The following is an 18,637-nucleotide window of genomic DNA, read 5'->3' as shown; positions in this document are numbered from 1 at the left end:
GTCTATAGCAACATATGGCTTAATAATGATAAATGATGTGGGCATTTTTTAAGTGTAATATGATTTCCTACCTGCAGAGTAGAAGCTGCTGAGCCGCTCGTGTCTGTGAGTCCTGTGCCTCTCGGTAAACTGGACACGATGTATCTAGAGCCCTTTGGCACAGGCTGTCTGACCACCATCTTTCCTTTCCGGGTCTCTGCCAGAAACAGACTGTACCAGTAGGCATCGTTGGAGACCAGAGTGGAATCTGCGATGGTGGAGTTCCTCTCACTGATCACACTGTTCCTGCAGGGAGGAGCCGCGTTGCTGGGCTTGGGTTTCTGACACTTGAGCACGATGGTGACCAATATGGTGATGAGCAGGAGAAACGACACGGAGCCCAGACCGATCACCAGATACAGGTTTAGGTCTGAGAAGATGTCGTACTCTAGAGGCACCTCCGTCATGTCAGAGTAGGCCTTAACGACAGTCTCCACCGTGGACAGCTTGATGGTGACTGTAGCAGAGAGAGCGGGCTCCCCGTTGTCCTTGGCCACAACAACCAGTCTCTGGTGGCGTGGATCTCTGTAACTGAACATCCTCATAGTCCGGATCTCACCGTTATATTGGTCCAGACTGAACAAGGTGACGTCAGTCACCTGTAGAAACTGGTAAGTAATCCGAGAGTTGTGCACCGAGTCTGTGTCTAAAGCGATCACCTTGGAAACCAGGGAGCCTTTATCAGTGGATCTGGGGATCTTCTCCTCCACCACCGAGCCGTGCGCGCGCCACGGAGACACGATAACCGGAGCGTTGTCGTTCTGGTCCACAATAACAATATGGACGGTGACGTTACTGCTGAGTGGAGGAGAACCAGAGTCTCTGGCCTCGATGTGGAAAAGAAACTCCTTCTCGATCTCATAGTCAAAAGTTTTCAGTGCGTAAAGATTACCGTTCTCTGGGTTGATGGAGAACAGCATGGACATGGAGGTGTTGGCTATTTCCTTCTCGAGAATGAAATAAACCAGATACTGGTTTTCATGGAGGTCAGGGTCAAAGGCAGTGAGTGAACTGAGCAAGGCCCCAGGTGCGTTATTCTCCATCACACGTATCGTGTAAAACGACTGAGGGAACTGTGGAACATTGTCATTAACATCCAGCAGCTCTAAAGTCATAGTTTCGTTGTCAGATAAAGGAGGAGAACCTCTGTCTGTGACGGTGAAAGTGACGTCATATTCAGGAACCTTCTCTCTGTCTAACGGCTCTGACACCACTAATTCATAATAGTTATCAGAGGATTCTCTCAGTTTGAAAGGCATATTATCTGGAATACGAAGATCAACCACTCCATTGTCACCAGAGTCTTTATCACTGACACTCACCACAGCGATCACTGTGTCTAATTCTATGTTTTCATTGACTGGACTCTGAAATGATTTAATAGATATTTCTGGGTGGTTGTCATTCATGTCTTCAACCAGAATCTTTATGGTACATTGTCCTGATAAACTAGTGACTCCGTGGTCGGTTGCTATAACTTCCATATCATAAATCCTGAAGTCCTCGTAGTTTAACATTCCCTTCACAGTAATTTCACCAGTGTTAGGATTCAGATTAAATGTTTCCTGCGTCTTTTCTGAAGTATATAAACTATATGAGTAAATTATGTCAGAGTTTGACCCCTCATCTAAATCCGTTGCATTCAGATGAATAACAAGACTTCCTATGGGAGAGTTCTCTAGTATTTTTATATTATGAATAACTTTATCAAACGTAGGAGCATTGTCGTTTGTGTCTAATACACGGACAATAACACTAGCAGTACCAGAACGAGCAGGTGTTCCTCCATCTACAGCTGTTAGTATTAAATTATGAACAGCCTGCTGCTCCCGGTCTAAAGTCTTTTTCAAGATTAATTCAGCAAATTTCGACCCATCTCTTCCGGTCTGAACTTCAATATTAAAATGTTCGCTTTCACTCAGATGGTAAGTTTTCACTGAGTTGCTCCCGACATCAGGATCCACTGCATTACTGAGAGAGAATCTCTCTCCTTTTGGCGTCGACTCAGAAATGTCTAAGTGTATGACGTCTCTTCTAAACTGAGGGGCGTTGTCGTTCATATCCAGAATTTCTAATTCTATATTAAAAATTCGAACTGGGTTCTCTAGTATTACCTCTTGTTTGAGATAACAAGACAACTTTGCAGGACAAATATATTCTCTGTCAATCTTCTCTACAATGTACAGTTCCCCAGTGTCTTTGTTCACATCCAGATATTTCTTATTTGCGATGATGTCCAGACGCATCTTCCTCTGAATCAGTGTTTTCACATCCAGGCCGAGATCAGTAGCGAGGTTTGCTACAACTGATCCTTCTTTCATTTCCTCGGGTATTGAATAATGAGTCACTGAAGTCGATGTGTTACGAACGAAGGAAAAAAGAACAAGAACCACGAGCAGCACGTACCTTCGGCAAGACTCCATTGTTACATCGGGTCGCATTGTTGTCCGTGTTTAGATCAGTCTTTATGAAGATATCCAGGATTATTGTCTGTCGTTGTGATGACAATCGACGTCTATCATATTAATAAAGTTGTAATCCACACGATATTCCAGAAGTATTGAAAGAAAATAGGAGTGTGTTTTCCGAGCGGCGTTTCAGCACCACTAAGCTGTCCGGCTGATTCACGATCTGCAGCAATTGCAGCGAGTCACTGTCATGACGTACCAGGTCTGGATTTTTAATAACGGAACAGCGCCACCCTTATAGTTTAGAATATATTGTGCCTAGATTTATTGCGATAACCTGATTTTTTTTTAATTGCTTTTTTATCATTTTGAGTTTGAATAGACTATTACAGAAAGAAAACATACCATTTACTAAAAACCTTTTTAACCTTAATTATGTATCTTAATGCGAAATGTTCACAGTCCATAGTAACATATGGCTTAATAATGATAAATGATGTGGGCATTTTTTAAGTGTAATGTGATTTCCTACCTGCAGAGTAGAAGCTGCTGAGCCGCTCGTGTCTGTGAGTCCTGTGCCTCTCGGTAAACTGGACACGATGTATCTGGAGCCCTTTGGCACAGGCTGTCTGACCACCATCTTTCCTTTCCGGGTCTCTGCCAGAAACAGACTGTACCAGTAGGCATCGTTGGAGACCAGAGTGGAATCTGCGATGGTGGAGTTCCTCTCACTGATCACACTGTTCCTGCAGGGAGGAGCCGCGTTGCTGGGCTTGGGTTTCTGACACTTGAGCACGATGGTGACCAATATGGTGATGAGCAGGAGAAACGACACGGAGCCCAGACCGATCACCAGATACAGGTTTAGGTCTGAGAAGATGTCGTACTCTAGAGGCACCTCCGTCATGTCAGAGTAGGCCTTAACGACAGTCTCCACCGTGGACAGCTTGATGGTGACTGTAGCAGAGAGAGCGGGCTCCCCGTTGTCCTTGGCCACAACAACCAGTCTCTGGTGGCGTGGATCTCTGTAACTGAACATCCTCATAGTCCGGATCTCTCCGTTATATTGGTCCAGACTGAACAAAGTGACGTCAGTCACCTGTAGAAACTGGTAGGTAATCCGAGAGTTGTGCACCGAGTCCGTGTCTAAAGCGATCACCTTGGAAACCAGGGAGCCTTTATCTGTGGATCTGGGGATCTTCTCCTCCACCACCGAGCCGTGCGCGCGCCAGGGAGACACGATAACCGGAGCGTTGTCGTTCTGGTCCACAATAACAATATGGACGGTGACGTTACTGCTGAGTGGAGGAGAACCAGAGTCTCTGGCCTCGATGTGGAAAAGAAACTCCTTCTCGATCTCATAGTCAAAAGTTTTCAGTGCGTAAAGATTACCGTTCTCTGGGTTGATGGAGAACAGCATTGACATGGAGGTGTTGGCTATCTCCTTCTCCAGGATGAAATAAACCAGATACTGGTTTTCATGGAGATCAGGGTCAAAGGCAGTGAGTGAACTGAGCAAGGCCCCAGGTGCGTTATTCTCCATCACACGTATCGTGTAAAACGACTGAGGGAACTGTGGAACATTGTCATTAACATCCAGCAGCTCTAAAGTCATAGTTTCGTTGTCAGATAAAGGGGGAGTACCCCTGTCTGTGACGGTGAAAGTGACGTCATATTCAGGAACCTTCTCACGGTCTAACGGCTCTGACACCACTAATTCATAATAGTTATCAGAGGATTCTCTGAGTTTGAATGGCATATTATCTGGAATACGAAGATCAACCACTCCATTGTCACCAGAGTCTTTATCACTGACACTAACCACAGCGAGCACTGTGTCTAATTCTATGTTTTCATTGACTGGACTCTGAAATGATTTAATAGATATTTCTGGGTGGTTGTCATTCATGTCTTCAACCAGAATCTTTATGGTACATTGTCCTGATAAACTAGTGGCTCCGTGGTCGGTTGCTATAACTTCCATATCATAAATCCTGAAGTCCTCGTAGTTTAACATTCCCTTCACAGTAATTTCACCAGTGGAAGGATTCAGATTAAATGTTTCCTGCGTCTTTTCTGAAGTATATAAACTATATGAGTAAATTATCTCAGAGTTTGACCCCTCATCTAAATCCGTTGCATTCAGATGAATAACAAGACTTCCTATGGGGGAATTCTCCAGTATGTTTATGTTATGGATCGCTTTATCAAACGTAGGAGCGTTGTCGTTTGTGTCTAATACACGAACAATAACACTGGCAGTACCAGAACGAGCAGGTGTTCCTCCATCTACAGCTGTGAGTATTAAATTATGAACAGCCTGCTGCTCCCGGTCTAAAGTCTTTTTCAAGATTAATTCTGCAAATTTGGACCCATCTCTTCCGGTCTGAACTTCAATATTAAAATGTTCACTTTCACTCAGATGGTAAGTTTTCACCGAGTTGCTCCCCACATCAGGATCAACTGCATTACTGAGAGAGAACCTCTCTCCTTTTGGCGTCGACTCAGACATATCTAAATGTATGACGTCTCTTCTAAATTGCGGGGCGTTGTCGTTTATATCCAGAATTTCCAATTCTATGTTAAATATTCTAACCGGGCTTTCTAGTATTATTTCCAGTTTGACATAACATGACGCTGATGATTTAGAAGGGCAAAGATATTCCCTGTCAATCTTCTCCAAAATGTACAGTTCCCCAGTCTCTTTGTTCACATCCAGATATTTCTTATTTGCGATGATGTCCAGGCGCATCTTCCTCTGAATCAGTGTTTTCACATCCAGGCCGAGATCAGTCGCGAGGTTTGCTACAACTGATCCTTCTTTCATTTCCTCGGGTATTGAATAATGAGTCACTGAAGTCGATATGTTACGAACGAAGGAAAAAAGAAGAAGAACCACGAGCAGCACGTACCTTCTCCAAGACTCCATTGTTAGAAAGGATCGTGTTGATGTCCGTGTTTAGATCAGTCTTAATGCAGATATCCGGGAGTATTTGTTGTGATGACAATCGACCTCTATCATATTAATAAAGTTTTAATCCACACGATATTCCAGCATTATTTGAATAACACAGGAGTGTGTTTTCCGAGCGGCGTTTCAGCACCACGAAGCTGTCCGGCTGATTCACGATCTGCCGTAATGGCAGCGAGTCACTGTCATACGTTCATGGTCTGGATTTTTACTCACGGAACAGCGCCACCCTTATAGTTTTAAATAATTTTTTGTTAGATTTACTGTGATGACCTTATCTTTATTTTATAGTTTTTTTTATCATTGTCAGTTAAACCATTAAAAAAGAAAACAGCATTTACTGACAACTTTACGATTTTAATTATGTATCTTACTAAAAATGTTCAGAGTTTATAGCAACATATGGCTGAATATGAATTAATGATATGGGCATTTTTTAAGTGTAATGTGATTTCCTACCTGCAGAGTAGAAGCTGCTGAGCCGCTCGTGTCTGTGAGTCCTGTGCCTCTCGGTAAACTGGACACGATGTATCTGGAGCCCTTTGGCACAGGCTGTCTGACCACCATCTTTCCTTTCCTGGTCTCTGCCAGAAACAAACTGTACCAGTAGGCATCGTTGGAGACAAGAGTGGAATCTGCGATGGTGGAGTTCCTCTCACTGATCACACTGTTCCTGCAGGGAGGAGCCGCGTTGCTGGGCTTGGGTTTCTGACACTTGAGCACGATGGTGACCAATATGGTGATGAGCAGGAGAAACGACACGGAGCCCAGACCGATCACCAAATACAAGTTTAGGTCTGAGAAGATGTCGTACTCTAGAGGCACCTCAGTCATGTCAGAGTAGGCCTTAACGACAGTCTCCACCGTGGACAGCTTGATGGTGACTGTAGCAGAGAGAGCGGGCTCCCCGTTGTCCTTGGCCACAACAACCAGTCTCTGGTGGCGTGGATCTCTGTAACTGAACATCCTCATAGTCCGGATCTCTCCGTTGTATTGGTCCAGACTGAACAAAGTGACGTCAGTCACCTGTAGAAACTGGTAGGTAATCCGAGAGTTGTGCACCGAGTCTGTGTCTAAAGCGATCACCTTGGAAACCAGGGAGCCTTTATCTGTGGATCTGGGGATCTTCTCCTCCACCACCGAGCCGTGCGCGCGCCAAGGAGACACGATAACCGGAGCGTTGTCGTTCTGGTCCACAATAACAATATGGACGGTGACGTTACTGCTGAGTGGAGGAGAACCAGAGTCTCTGGCCTCGATGTGGAAAAGAAACTCCTTCTCGATCTCATAGTCAAAAGTTTTCAGTGCGTAAAGATTACCGTTCTCTGGGTTGATGGAGAAAAGCATGGACATGGAGGTGTTGGCTATCTCCTTCTCCAGGATGAAATAAACCAGATACTGGTTTTCATGGAGATCAGGGTCAAAGGCAGTGAGTGAACTGAGCAAGGCCCCAGGTGCGTTATTCTCCATCACACGTATCGTGTAAAACGACTGAGGGAACTGTGGAACATTGTCATTAACATCCAGCAGCTCTAAAGTCATAGTTTCGTTGTCAGACAAAGGAGGAGAACCTCTGTCTGTGACGGTGAAAGTGACGTCATATTCAGGAACCTTCTCTCGGTCTAACGGCTCTGACACCACTAATTCATAATAGTTGTCAGAGGATTCTCTCAGTTTGAAAGGCATATTATCTGGAATACGAAGATCAACCACTCCATTGTCCCCAGAGTCTTTATCACTGACACTAACCACAGCAATCACTGTGTCTAATTCTATGTTTTCATTGACTGGACTCTGAAATGATTTAATAGATATTTCTGGGTGGTTGTCATTCATGTCTTCAACCAGAATCTTTATGGTACATTGACCTGATAAACTAGTGGCTCCGTTGTCGGTGGCTATAACTTCCATATCATAAATCCTGAAGTCCTCGTAGTTTAACATTCCCTTCACAGTAATTTCACCAGTGGAAGGATTCAGATTAAATGTTTCCTGTGTTTTCTCCGACGTATATAAACTATATGAGTAAATTATGTCAGAGTTTGATCCCTCATCTAAATCCGTTGCATTCAGATGAATAACAAGACTTCCTATGGGGGAATTCTCCAGTATTTTTATATTATGAATCGCTTTTTCAAACGTAGGAGCGTTATCGTTTGTGTCTAATACACGGACAATAACACTGGCAGTACCAGAACGAGCAGGTGTTCCTCCATCTACAGCTGTGAGTATTAAATTATGAACAGCCTTCTGCTCCCGGTCTAAATTCATTTTCAAGATTAGTTCAGCAAATTTGGACCCATCTCTTCCGGTCTGAACTTCAATATTAAAATATTCGCTTTCACTGAGGTGGTAAGTTTTCACCGAGTTGCTCCCGACATCAGGATCAACTGCATTACTGAGAGAGAATCTCTCTCCTTTTGAGGTTGACTCAGAAATATCTAAGTGTATGACGTCTCTTCGAAATTTAGGGGCGTTGTCGTTTATATCCAGAATTTCTACTTCTATATTAAAAATCCTCACGGGGTTTTCTAGTATTACTTCCAGTTTGAGATAACAAGATGCAGATGATTTGTAATTGCAGACATGTTCGCCATCAATCTTCTCCACAATGTACAGTTCCCCAGTCTCTTTGTTCACATCCAGATATTTCTTATTTTCGATAATGTCTAGACGCATCTTCCTCTGATTCAGAATTTTCACATCCAGGCCGAGATCAGTCGCGAGGTTTGCTACAACTGATCCTTCCTTCATTTCCTCGGGTATTGAATAATGAGTCACTGAAGTCGATATGTCACGAACGAAGGAAAAGAGGACGAGAACCACGAGCAGCACGTACCTTCTGCAAGACTCCATTGTTACATCGGGTCGCATTGTTGTCCGTGATCAGATCCGTTTAAATGCGGATATCCGGGATTATTGGTTGTGATGACCATCGACCTCTATCATATTAATATAGTTTTAATCCACACGATATTCCAGCATTATTTGAAAAAACTAGGAGCGTGTTTTTCTGAGCGACGTTTCAGCACCACGAAGCTGTCCGGCTGATTCACGATCTGCCGTACTGGCAGCGAGTCACTGTCATGACGTTCATGGTCTGGGCTTTTACTAACGGAACAGCGCCACCCTTGTAGTTTTAAATTAATATTTTGCAGATTTAGTTCCATGACCCTGTTTATTTCAATACATTTCTATCATTGTGATTTTAATTGACGATTTCATTAAAAAAAAACAAATTTGAGTACACACGTTTTGATCCTAACTAAAGAAGCGTACTACAAAATGTTCAGAGTCTATAGCAACATATGTCTCAATATTGATAAATAATGTGGGCATTTTTTAAGTGTAATGTGATTTCCTACCTGCAGAGTAGAAGCTGCTGAGCCACTCGTGTCTGTGAGTCCTGTGCCTCTTGGTAAACTGGACACGATGTATCTGGAGCCCTTTGGCACAGGCTGTCTGACCACCATCTTTCCTTTCCTGGTCTCTGCCAGAAACAGACTGTACCAGTAGGCATCGTTGGAGACCAGAGTGGAATCTGCGATGGTGGAGTTCCTCTCACTGATCACACTGTTCCTGCAGGGAGGAGCCGCGTTGCTGGGCTTGGGTTTCTGACACTTGAGCACGATGGTGACCAATATGGTGATGAGCAGGAGAAACGACACGGAGCCCAGACCGATCACCAAATACAGGTTTAGGTCTGAGAAGATGTCGTACTCTAGAGGCACCTCCGTCATGTCAGAGTAGGCCTTAACGACAGTCTCCACCGTGGACAGCTTGATGGTGACTGTAGCAGAGAGAGCGGGCTCCCCGTTGTCCTTGGCCACAACAACCAGTCTCTGGTGGCGTGGATCTCTGTAACTGAACATCCGCATAGTCCGGATCTCTCCGTTGTATTGGTCCAGACTGAACAAGGTGGCGTCAGTCACCTGTAGAAACTGGTAGGTAATCCGAGAGTTGTGCACCGAGTCTGTGTCTAAAGCGATCACCTTTGCTATCATAGATCCTTTATCTGTGGATCTGGGGAGCTTCTCCTCCACCACCGAGCCGTGCGCGCGCCACGGAGACACGATAACTGGAGCATTGTCGTTCTGGTCCACAATCACAATATGGACGGTGACGTTACTGCTGAGTGGAGGAGAACCAGAGTCTCTGGCCTCGATGTGGAAAAGAAACTCCTTCTCGATCTCATAGTCAAAGGTTTTCAGTGCGTAAAGATTACCGTTCTCTGGGTTGATGGAAAACAGCATGGACATGGAGGTGTTGGCTATCTCCTTCTCCAGGATGAAATAAACCAGATACTGGTTTTCGTGGAGATCAGGATCAAAGGCAGTGAGTGAGCTGAGCAAGGCCCCAGGTGCGTTATTCTCCATCACACGTATCGTATTAAACGACTGAGGGAACTGTGGTGCGTTGTCATTGATGTCAAGCAGATGCACAGTTATGGTTACATTATCAGATAAAGGCGGAGTTCCTGCATCAGTCACAACCAGTATGATGTCATATTCTTGAACAATTTCCCTATCCAACGGCTCAGACACTATGAGATTATAATGCATGGGTCTTTCTGAAGAACTGTTTAGAATAAAGGGCATCGGCTGATGTATTGATAAGCTCACTTTTCCATTATCGCCACTGTCTCTGTCACTTATGCCTACTAGAGCTATGACACTTCCTACTGGGATGTTCTCATTCACTGTGTTTTTAACAGACTGTATGGTGATGTCTGGATAATTGTCATTCATATCATTCACGTGAACGACCACTTTACACTGTCCTAATAACGGATGAATCCCTTTATCCTTGGCCTCAATGTGCATCTCATAGAATTTCATATCTTCATAGTCAATAGTGCCCTTCACGGTTATTTCCCCCGTGTTCGGATTTAGAGCAAAGACATCTTGTGTCTTCTCTGACGTGTAAAGGGTGAACGAGTACACAATCTCTGAATTCACACCCTCGTCGAAATCTGTGGCGTTCAGCCTCATCACCAAGGTTCCGATCGGAGAGTTCTCCGTCATGTTAACGGTGTAAATCTGCTTTTCAAACCGAGGAGGGTTGTCGTTTGTGTCCTGTACTCTCACGATGATGTTGGCAGTGCCGGAGCGCACAGGGACTCCGCCGTCCACAGCGGTCAGTATTAGATTATGAACCGCTTTCTCCTCTCTGTCTAAAGACTGGGTCAGCACCAAATCCACATATTGAGTTCCGTCACTGCCCGTCTGAATTTCTATGGTGAATTGTTCACTGACACTGAGCCTGTATGTTTTAATTGTATTAACGCCCACATCTGGATCCACAGCATTAGGCAGAGAGAATCGCTCTCCGGGTGTTGCTGACTCCGACACGTCGAGCTCTACTCTGTCCCGTCGAAAATGCGGAGCGTTGTCATTTATGTCCGTTATTCCGAGCTCTATGTTAAAGATGCGTAAGGGACTCTCTATGATCACATCAAGCTTCAGGAAACAGGACGTGGGCTTCGCCGGACAAAGATATTCCCTGTCGATCTTTTCCACGATGTACAGCTCCCCTGTCTTTTTGTTAAAATCTAGATATTTCTTGTTGGTGAAAATATCAAGTTTTACCTCTCGTTGGGCCAAACCTCCAGGCTCAAGTCCCAAGTCCGCAGCCAGATTGGCCACAACAGAGCCCCTCTCCATCTCCTCGGCTATGGAGTAGCGCGTCACAGACAAAGCACAGGGCCAAGCTGCACACAGGACAAAGACAGTGGCCCAGACCTTCATCCTGTAATCTCCAGGAAAAAATAATCCGCGATCTAAAGCCATTTCTTGTTTCTTACTTGAGGTTTAAAAAAATTAAGCTTAGGATTCTGTTGTTAAATTAAACATTAAAAAAAAGCTCATCCTCCATACTGCTGCGTCTTACTCTTTACGAATGGGTGTGTCATGACTTCAGTGAAAGAGAGGCGTTATATACATTAATGGTCAACAGCGACACCTTGTGACAGAGACTGTACACAGGACAGGAGCTGTTTCAGAATCAGTTTTGTTTGACAGTGACATGAGCAGGGTTCTCTACCTTGACTTTTACTCCTGCGTGTAATAGGAGGATTTTCAGTTTCATCCCATGAACATATTAAATACATGCTGAACTGTGTAACAATCAGAGGCACACACATAATTTATGAAACCTTTATTTGTTGACACCTCCTCTCCCTGGCATGATTTTAAATGATGGTGCTATCCTTCTGTTCTATTCTAAATTATTCCCTTCTACTTTACCCTGTATCATCTCTTCTCCTCTTCTGTCCTCTTCTCTTCTATCACCTCTCTATCTATCCTCTACTCTCCTCTTCTATATCCTCTCCTATCCTCTTCTATCCTCTTCTCTTCTACCATCTGTCTCTCTATCCTCTACTCGCTTCTTCTATCCTCTCCTCTCCTCTTCTACTATCTCTCTTTCTATCATCTACTCGCTTCGTCTGTATTCTCTCTTTCTATCCTCTCCTCTTCTCTTCTTTTCTCTCTCATACCCTCTACTCTCCTCTTCAATCATCTCTCTTTCTACTCTCCTCTTCTTTCAACTCTCTTTCTATCCTCTAATCTCCTCTTCTATCACCTCTCTTTCTTTCCTCTGCCCTCCTCTTCTATAATCTATCTTTATATCCTCTACTCTCTTCCTTTGTCATATCCTCTCCTCTTCCATCCCCAACTCTCATTTATCCTTTCTTCCTCTCTTCTATCCTCTCCTCTTCTCCTCCATTATCTATTCTTCTCTTCTCGTCTCTTCTATACTCTATTCTCCTCTCCTCTTCTATCATCTCTCTTTCTATCCTGTACTCTCCTCTTCTACCCTCCCCTCTCCTCTTCTATAATCTCTCTTTCTAACCTCTACTATCCTCTTCAAGGCATCTCCTCTCCTCTTATATCATCTCTTCCTCTCTTCTATTCTCTTCTCTTCTCTTCTATCCTCTTTTTTTCAATTCTCTTCCATCCTCTTGTCTTTTCTTCTAACCTTTCCTCTTCTCCTCTCTTCTGAACTCATCAGTCACATATCTGCATGTTGTGTAAAAGTAAAAAAAAAGTAGTTGCCCTCAAATGTCAACCCAGGCTGTAGAGTTTGAATAAAATACTGAATTTTAGTTTGTTTCTAATCCTATCAACAAAGACTTTACAGTACAAGTCACCTTCATAAATACATTGTGTTTGGACCTAGTATTTGTGAACTGTAATTGGGCCTAAATGTGTAGCCAAAGCTGGCCCACATGACTTATTTATTCTGGAGACAAAGAGGAGCCTCCAGAACTCAGTCTCCCAGGAGCCACAAACCAGCACGACCACTTCACTGGACTTTAAATTGCACATAAACTGTTTCCCCCTTTTCATGGCCAGGTAACTCAACTGGGCTTACAGTTTTTCTCAGTTGTTAACACACAAAAAGCGAAAATTCGGCACAATTTGCACAACCTTCACTTCATGTACCAATCACTCGACCCAATTTAGCACTACTTCACGCTCCCTTATCTGCATTAGACTCTAACTTTCATTCTTTACACTCTGATGTCAATTACACATCACCTTGTTGTCAAAACACTACACACAATGTTCAGTTGTTGCACGCACTTCTCAAGTAAAATCTCAGAGCATCAACCTACAACACAGAAATACTCAAATCTCTAAACATTCAGGTCTGATGAGCAATTTCACTGCATTTACACAGCCGAACAGGAGACTGGAATTGTAGATATGGTTCGTGAGAACAACTCTATCACACTCAGACAAATAAAAACTAGGATCCTGGCTGACCATGCTACATTTAGAAACGTCCAGACTGTCAGCCTCTCTACATTGGAGCGTATTCTTCATAGGACTGCCATGTGGATGAAACAAGTGTTCAGGGTCCCATTCGAACGGAACACAGACCGCATCAAGTAGTTAGGGTGAGAGTTTGTGCTTGTAAGTACCAAAATTCAGCACTGACACATGCATGTATTGTACCTGTAATCCAATATTGTTCCTTTTCTACAGTGTCTCACTGTAGCCCACTGTGTTGACCTCTCTGTGTCCATACTGTAACTTCATTCTCAGGCTGTCTGTGTCAGCGGATCCAGGAGCATGACACAGCTCATGTGTTGTACCAGTACATCTTTATTGATGAGGTGGGATTCAACCTGGTGAAGAGGAGGCCACGAGGCAGAAATGTAATTGGCTAGCGGGCCATTGTGGCGGTCCCCAGCCAGCGTGGTGGGAACATCACAATGTGTGCTGCAATGAGTCACCATGGGATCTTGCACCGTCATGCCCACCTAGGGTTCTATAACGCTGCCCGTCTCCTGGTCTTCCTGGATGGCCTGCATGACCTGCTGGTACCACCTGGCCAGAGAGATGACCACAGCGGATCGATCACGTTTTCATCTGGGACAATGTGAGCTTCCACCGGGCTGCTCAAGTGCGTGAGTGGTTCCAGGACCACCCACATTTTTCCGTTCTATAACTTCCATCTTATTCTCCTTTCCTGAATCCCATTCAGGAATTATTTTCAGCTTGGAGGTGGAAGGTATATGAACGGAACCCACAGGACCGGGTCCCGCTGCTCTAGGCCATGGAGGAGGCCTGTGGCGATGTGAGTGTTGAGGCCTGTCAGCATTTTGTGTGTGAGATTTTTATTTTTCTGTGTGCAGTTTTGAGAAAGCCGTTATTGTTTTGAAAAACGTGTGGTAACAATTGTGAAAAACTGTAATTTTTGTGAAGGGGGGGGTTGAACAGGCCCATTTAAAGTACTTTACTGTTCGCTGTGTGTACCGAAATACACTTTTATGCTGCATATTTGTGTGCTGTTTTATGTTTGACAATGAAAAAAGTGGGCCTACACTGAGACATTTTACAAAAGGAGAAATGGCTCCAGAGTCACTGTCATTCATATGGTGTGTTCCATTTTGATGATTGTGTTTTCAATTTTGCACTTCAGTGTGCTGTAAATGCTTGGTACTGTGCAAGCAAATGCTTAGTTGTGTGTTCTCAATGAATGGTATGTATGTGTCATTTGAAAATATGGCTGTGTGTACCAAATGAAAACACGAGTTCCATTTTGTGAACAGGTAAGAGATTTGATGGCAAAGAGTCATCTTGCAAAGGGAGTGTCAGGTTTAGCATTTTGTGTGTGAGGTTTTCAGTTTTCTATGTGCAGTTTTGAGAAAGCCGTTATTGTTTTGAAAAACGTGTGTTAACAATTGTGAAAAACTGTAATAATTACACTAGGCTAAGCACAAGCTGTTAAATGTTATTCATGTGATGTATATAAGTTTGATTTGTGCTGCTGTGATATTTTGGTTATTTCGTCTAAAATGCCGCAGCACGTGTCCTGACTAGAACAAAGAAAAGAAAGCACATTTCTCCAGTATTAGCATCGCTGCACTGGCTTCCAGTTAAATCTGGAATAGAATTTAAAATTCTCCTCCTCAACTTCAAGACCCTTAATAATATAACACCTTTTTACCTTAAAGAGCTGTTAGTACCTTATAAACCCACTAGAGCACTCCGCTCCCAGAATTCAGGCCTACTTGTCGTCCCTAAAGTCTCTAAAAGTAGAGTAGGGGCCAGAGCTTTTAGCCATCAACCCCATCGGCTGTGGAATAATCATCTATAACTTTCAGTTCGGGAGGCAGACACCATCTGTTCGTTTAAGAGTAGGCTCAAAACCTTCCTTTTTGAAAAAGCTTATATTTAGAGCTAATTAGTGCGGCAGAACGTAACTTCTTCTATTTTATGACATATGACACACGGAGCTTCTCTTTCCAGCTTCTCCTTCCTCTTCTCCATCCCTATCCCCCTTCCCCGGAATCCCTTTGCTTTATCAACCGCAGATCCAGGGCCTCTGTGGTCGCACCATGGATTGCGGTTTGTGGATCGTGCACCGTGGGTCGCGGTGGTGGATCCAATGTGGCGGATTCTGTGTCATGTGGGCTGATCGTGGTGCTGGTGGCGGACCCTGTGTCGCGTTGGCATTGGGCACGGGCGGTGGACCAGGGCCGCGGTGCTGGCTCGTGGTGGGTCCTGATGGGCGGCGATGGACGGTGACTGAGGACTGGAGTGGCGTTCTGGTCTGGATGGTGGATCGTGGTCCTACTGGTTGCTGACCATGGAATGTGATTGCAGCGGGACTGCTTGGCATGTCATTTTGGGGTTGTCCTTCGGGATGTTTACCCTCATCAATGCTGATAAAAACTTTAATCTGGATGATTTTTTCCCACACGTGGCATCTATTGCACTTCTGTCCGTCCTGGGAGATGGATCCCTCACATGTGGCTCTCTCTGAGGTTTCTACATATTTTTACCCTGTTAAAAGGGTTTTTAGTAGTTTTTCCTTACTCTTGCTGAGGGTTAAGAACAGAGGATGTCACACCCTGTTAAAGCCCTATGAGACGAATTGTAATTTGTGAATATGGGCTATACAAATAAAATTTGACTGATTGATTGTTTGAAAGTTAATGTTAGCTTTGTTATGCTCTTCACCATCTTTTTTTGCATGCTACTTTATCTAACCTGTCACCAACACACACACACACACTCATCTCCCAAAACATAAAACATACAATGTGCTCTTAGCAAAATACACTATAGGGAGTCTTTTGTCTTCATAGTGGCCAGCCGCCATTTTGAAAGCACACTCACTCGCACTCACATACACGTGCACATGCACATGCACATGCAAATGAACATGCATATTCACATACACATCTGCACTGTTGTCTTCATTAATGTTGCATACTTTATGTGTGAATTTTGCCAACCTCTACACAGTCAAGAACTCCCTATCCTTCCACTTGGCTGACTATATGGTAATTTTAGTTATATTTACTAACTTAATTATGAATTAATGGCCCACCATTTAATAATGTGACACTTAAGGTATAATAATCACAACATAATGAGCACACAGCCATCAGGGGAAATTTGCTGTTATTGAGCCACCCACCTTCTGGTTAACGCCCTGAGTGGAAAGGGTTGTGCAGATTCGGACGGAGTAGAAATATGAGGGACATTAACAAACCCTTAAAGTACAATCAGCTCAATATTGCCCAACTGTTATACTTTGAGTCAGGGGCACTGAGTTGCTCCATGGTTTTTATCTTAACGCTTCTGTGGCCGCATGAGTCATCCCAGGGATCCACTGATCACGTTACCTGCAATATATCATTGATGAGAGAGGAGGGTAATAACAAACTTCCCTCACTGTAGAGAGAGGAATATCTATACTCAGTAAGATGAGTTTTTAACCATTTCCAATTTGATAAAAATCGCAACTCTTGAGCAGAGGTTTGCTCAGCGAACCCAGAATATGTCTTTAGAAGCTGAAGAAACTTGAACAGACACCATTACTCTGGTTTCATTGACTGGACTCTAGGTTTACTAAATCCTAACTCCTACAATCTTAAATTGATGCGATTATCCTCGGAGTTCACATACTTTTTCCACCTCCAAAGACAACAACAGCACAAGATTTGGGTGATATTAGCTTCTTCTCGTTTCTAATTTAACTTATATATAGCTATCACCATATTTTTAGACAAAGTTATAAATAAAATGAGATCATTATAAAAGGTCGAATCACTTTATCTTGCCACACTTTGTGTATCAGTATCAAAAATAAGACAGTAATGAGTTCCTCTGCATCACCTCTCAGTTGCATTTCCTTTTTCCTGCTAATATATTCAGCAAATTTCCTTTGTCTTTTGTCTGGCACTGTCCTGGTCTGTTTACACCATCTTATTCTGCAGCTCCTGAGTTATTTTTACTCAATGCTGCTCTCTGCTGGGGAGGTTGTGATCCCACGTCAGTGTTAAAATAAGGCGTATGAAATAATTTTATTACATTTCAAGTATCCACAAATTTAATACCATTTCAAATGACAAACCAAGATGTATTTTAGTTTTAACGTAAAATAACACAACTTCTTATTGAATCACATCTTTCTCATACATGGATGTAAATGGGTATCAAGCATATTGCGTGTAGTGATCCCCATGTTAAGAGTGATGAACTTTATTGAGTATGAGCACCAAGCTGTAGTTAAACAAGTCGCCTACATCAGCTCAAGCACTTTACACAAATAGTAGTTTGAAGTTCTTGTACTTTTGCTTTCAATTTAAGGCTATATTATTCAAACATTATAATATCCATTACATTTCAAGGTAAAACATTGTATTTCTGACCTCATTTCATCAATTTAGCAGTTATAGTTAAGATAAGAAGCCTTTATTAGTCCAACAATGGGGAAATTTGCAGTTACTATAGTTAATTAGCAGTTTAGCAGATTTCCAACCAAAAACAAACCTTCTAAAATGTAAAGCTAGAAGCCAAAACGAAAGTTTAAGTAAACTAAAATGGCTTCACCATGACCTGCTGCAACTTTCAAATTATTCTCGCACTGAATCAGTTAACCAATAACATTATACAGTATATTAGAGTATAACACTCCAAGGTGCCATTTTTCTGCTAAATCTGTAGTTTTATTTCGATTTGTATTCCTATGTAAAATTACATATTTGTATTTGCATAGCTCTTGTAGCATAGTTTGGTTGGTTTGTATTTTATATAAATGTTTTGTCTCAAAATCATTTAATTCAACATGCTGCACCAGTATTCAGTAAGTAATGCTCTGTGCGCCCTCTGGTGGACGACTGACCAAATAACATCTGTCTAGAGAAGAACCACCAGATCCACCAGTCGGAAACTAAATTCAGCACCATGGTGATGGACAGCTCCCAGTGGGACTGACCAGCCTAGTTCAAAGAGGTGAAGTGTTACAACTTCATATGCGTTAAATATTATTTCCCATAAACACTTGTGATGACAGTTAAAGTCGTAATGAACATGATAAAAAATAACACGGTAATTTCACTGCAGTTACACTAACTGCTGGGTTTAAATGAACCATACATTTGCATGGGCCTATTTAGTTTTTCTCCATGTTTAGACGTATCCATGAATTTATTGTCTCTGAATAGATTTGTTAAGTAACATAAGTAATATATAAATAAATACATTTTTCTTGTGTCAGAAAATCCTACAGCTCTATTTATAGGAACAGAGCTCCATCCCTGCCTCATCTGAAAGTAGCCTGAGCCAAGTCGACCTAAATATGGATGCCCCCACAGGCCGTCCCTACGGATCACCTTAGCGTCGAGAAGGTTAGCCCGCTCCCCTCCCTGCTCTCTGTGGACCCTTCCACAGAGATTCCTTATTAACCGAATTAT

The 18,637-nt window shown here is 43.1% G+C and overlaps 4 protein-coding genes across 4 annotated transcripts; all 4 read right to left on the bottom strand.

The window, feature by feature from the left end:
- Positions 1 to 2: 2 nt before the first annotated feature.
- LOC133959167 (protocadherin alpha-C2-like) lies at positions 3 to 2,532 on the bottom strand. The gene has a single exon (XM_062394262.1). The coding sequence runs from the start codon at positions 2,478 to 2,480 to the stop codon at positions 3 to 5; it is 2,478 nt and encodes an 825-aa protein (XP_062250246.1). The 5' UTR covers positions 2,481 to 2,532.
- A 357-nt stretch (positions 2,533 to 2,889) lies between these two features.
- LOC133959166 (protocadherin alpha-C2-like) lies at positions 2,890 to 5,517 on the bottom strand. The gene has a single exon (XM_062394261.1). It carries the CDS (start codon positions 5,374 to 5,376, stop codon positions 2,890 to 2,892), a length of 2,487 nt encoding a protein of 828 aa, XP_062250245.1. The 5' UTR covers positions 5,377 to 5,517.
- A 318-nt stretch (positions 5,518 to 5,835) lies between these two features.
- On the bottom strand, positions 5,836 to 8,445 carry LOC133959165 (protocadherin alpha-C2-like). Its single transcript, XM_062394260.1, has one exon. The coding sequence runs from the start codon at positions 8,290 to 8,292 to the stop codon at positions 5,836 to 5,838; it is 2,457 nt and encodes an 818-aa protein (XP_062250244.1). The 5' UTR covers positions 8,293 to 8,445.
- Positions 8,446 to 8,714: 269 nt separating this feature from the next.
- pcdhb (protocadherin b) lies at positions 8,715 to 11,270 on the bottom strand. Its single transcript, XM_062394259.1, has one exon. The coding sequence runs from the start codon at positions 11,205 to 11,207 to the stop codon at positions 8,715 to 8,717; it is 2,493 nt and encodes an 830-aa protein (XP_062250243.1). The 5' UTR covers positions 11,208 to 11,270.
- Between the last annotated feature and the right edge of the window lie 7,367 nt (positions 11,271 to 18,637).

The sequence above is a fragment of the Platichthys flesus genome, chromosome 8 (genome assembly GCF_949316205.1).
Source record: "Platichthys flesus chromosome 8, fPlaFle2.1, whole genome shotgun sequence".
In the NCBI taxonomy this organism is placed as follows: Eukaryota; Metazoa; Chordata; class Actinopteri; order Pleuronectiformes; family Pleuronectidae; genus Platichthys; species Platichthys flesus.
This window is presented reverse-complemented; position numbering and strand designations above follow the sequence as displayed.

What these genes read in the sequence shown, in the direction of transcription:
- LOC133959166 (XM_062394261.1), bottom strand. Translation starts at nt 5,376, where the DNA reads ATGGAGTCTTGGAGAAGGTACGTGCTGCTCGTGGTTCTTCTTCTTTTT.
- LOC133959167 (XM_062394262.1), bottom strand. Translation starts at nt 2,480, where the DNA reads ATGCGACCCGATGTAACAATGGAGTCTTGCCGAAGGTACGTGCTGCTC.
- LOC133959165 (XM_062394260.1), bottom strand. Translation starts at nt 8,292, where the DNA reads ATGCGACCCGATGTAACAATGGAGTCTTGCAGAAGGTACGTGCTGCTC.
- pcdhb (XM_062394259.1), bottom strand. Translation starts at nt 11,207, where the DNA reads ATGGCTTTAGATCGCGGATTATTTTTTCCTGGAGATTACAGGATGAAG.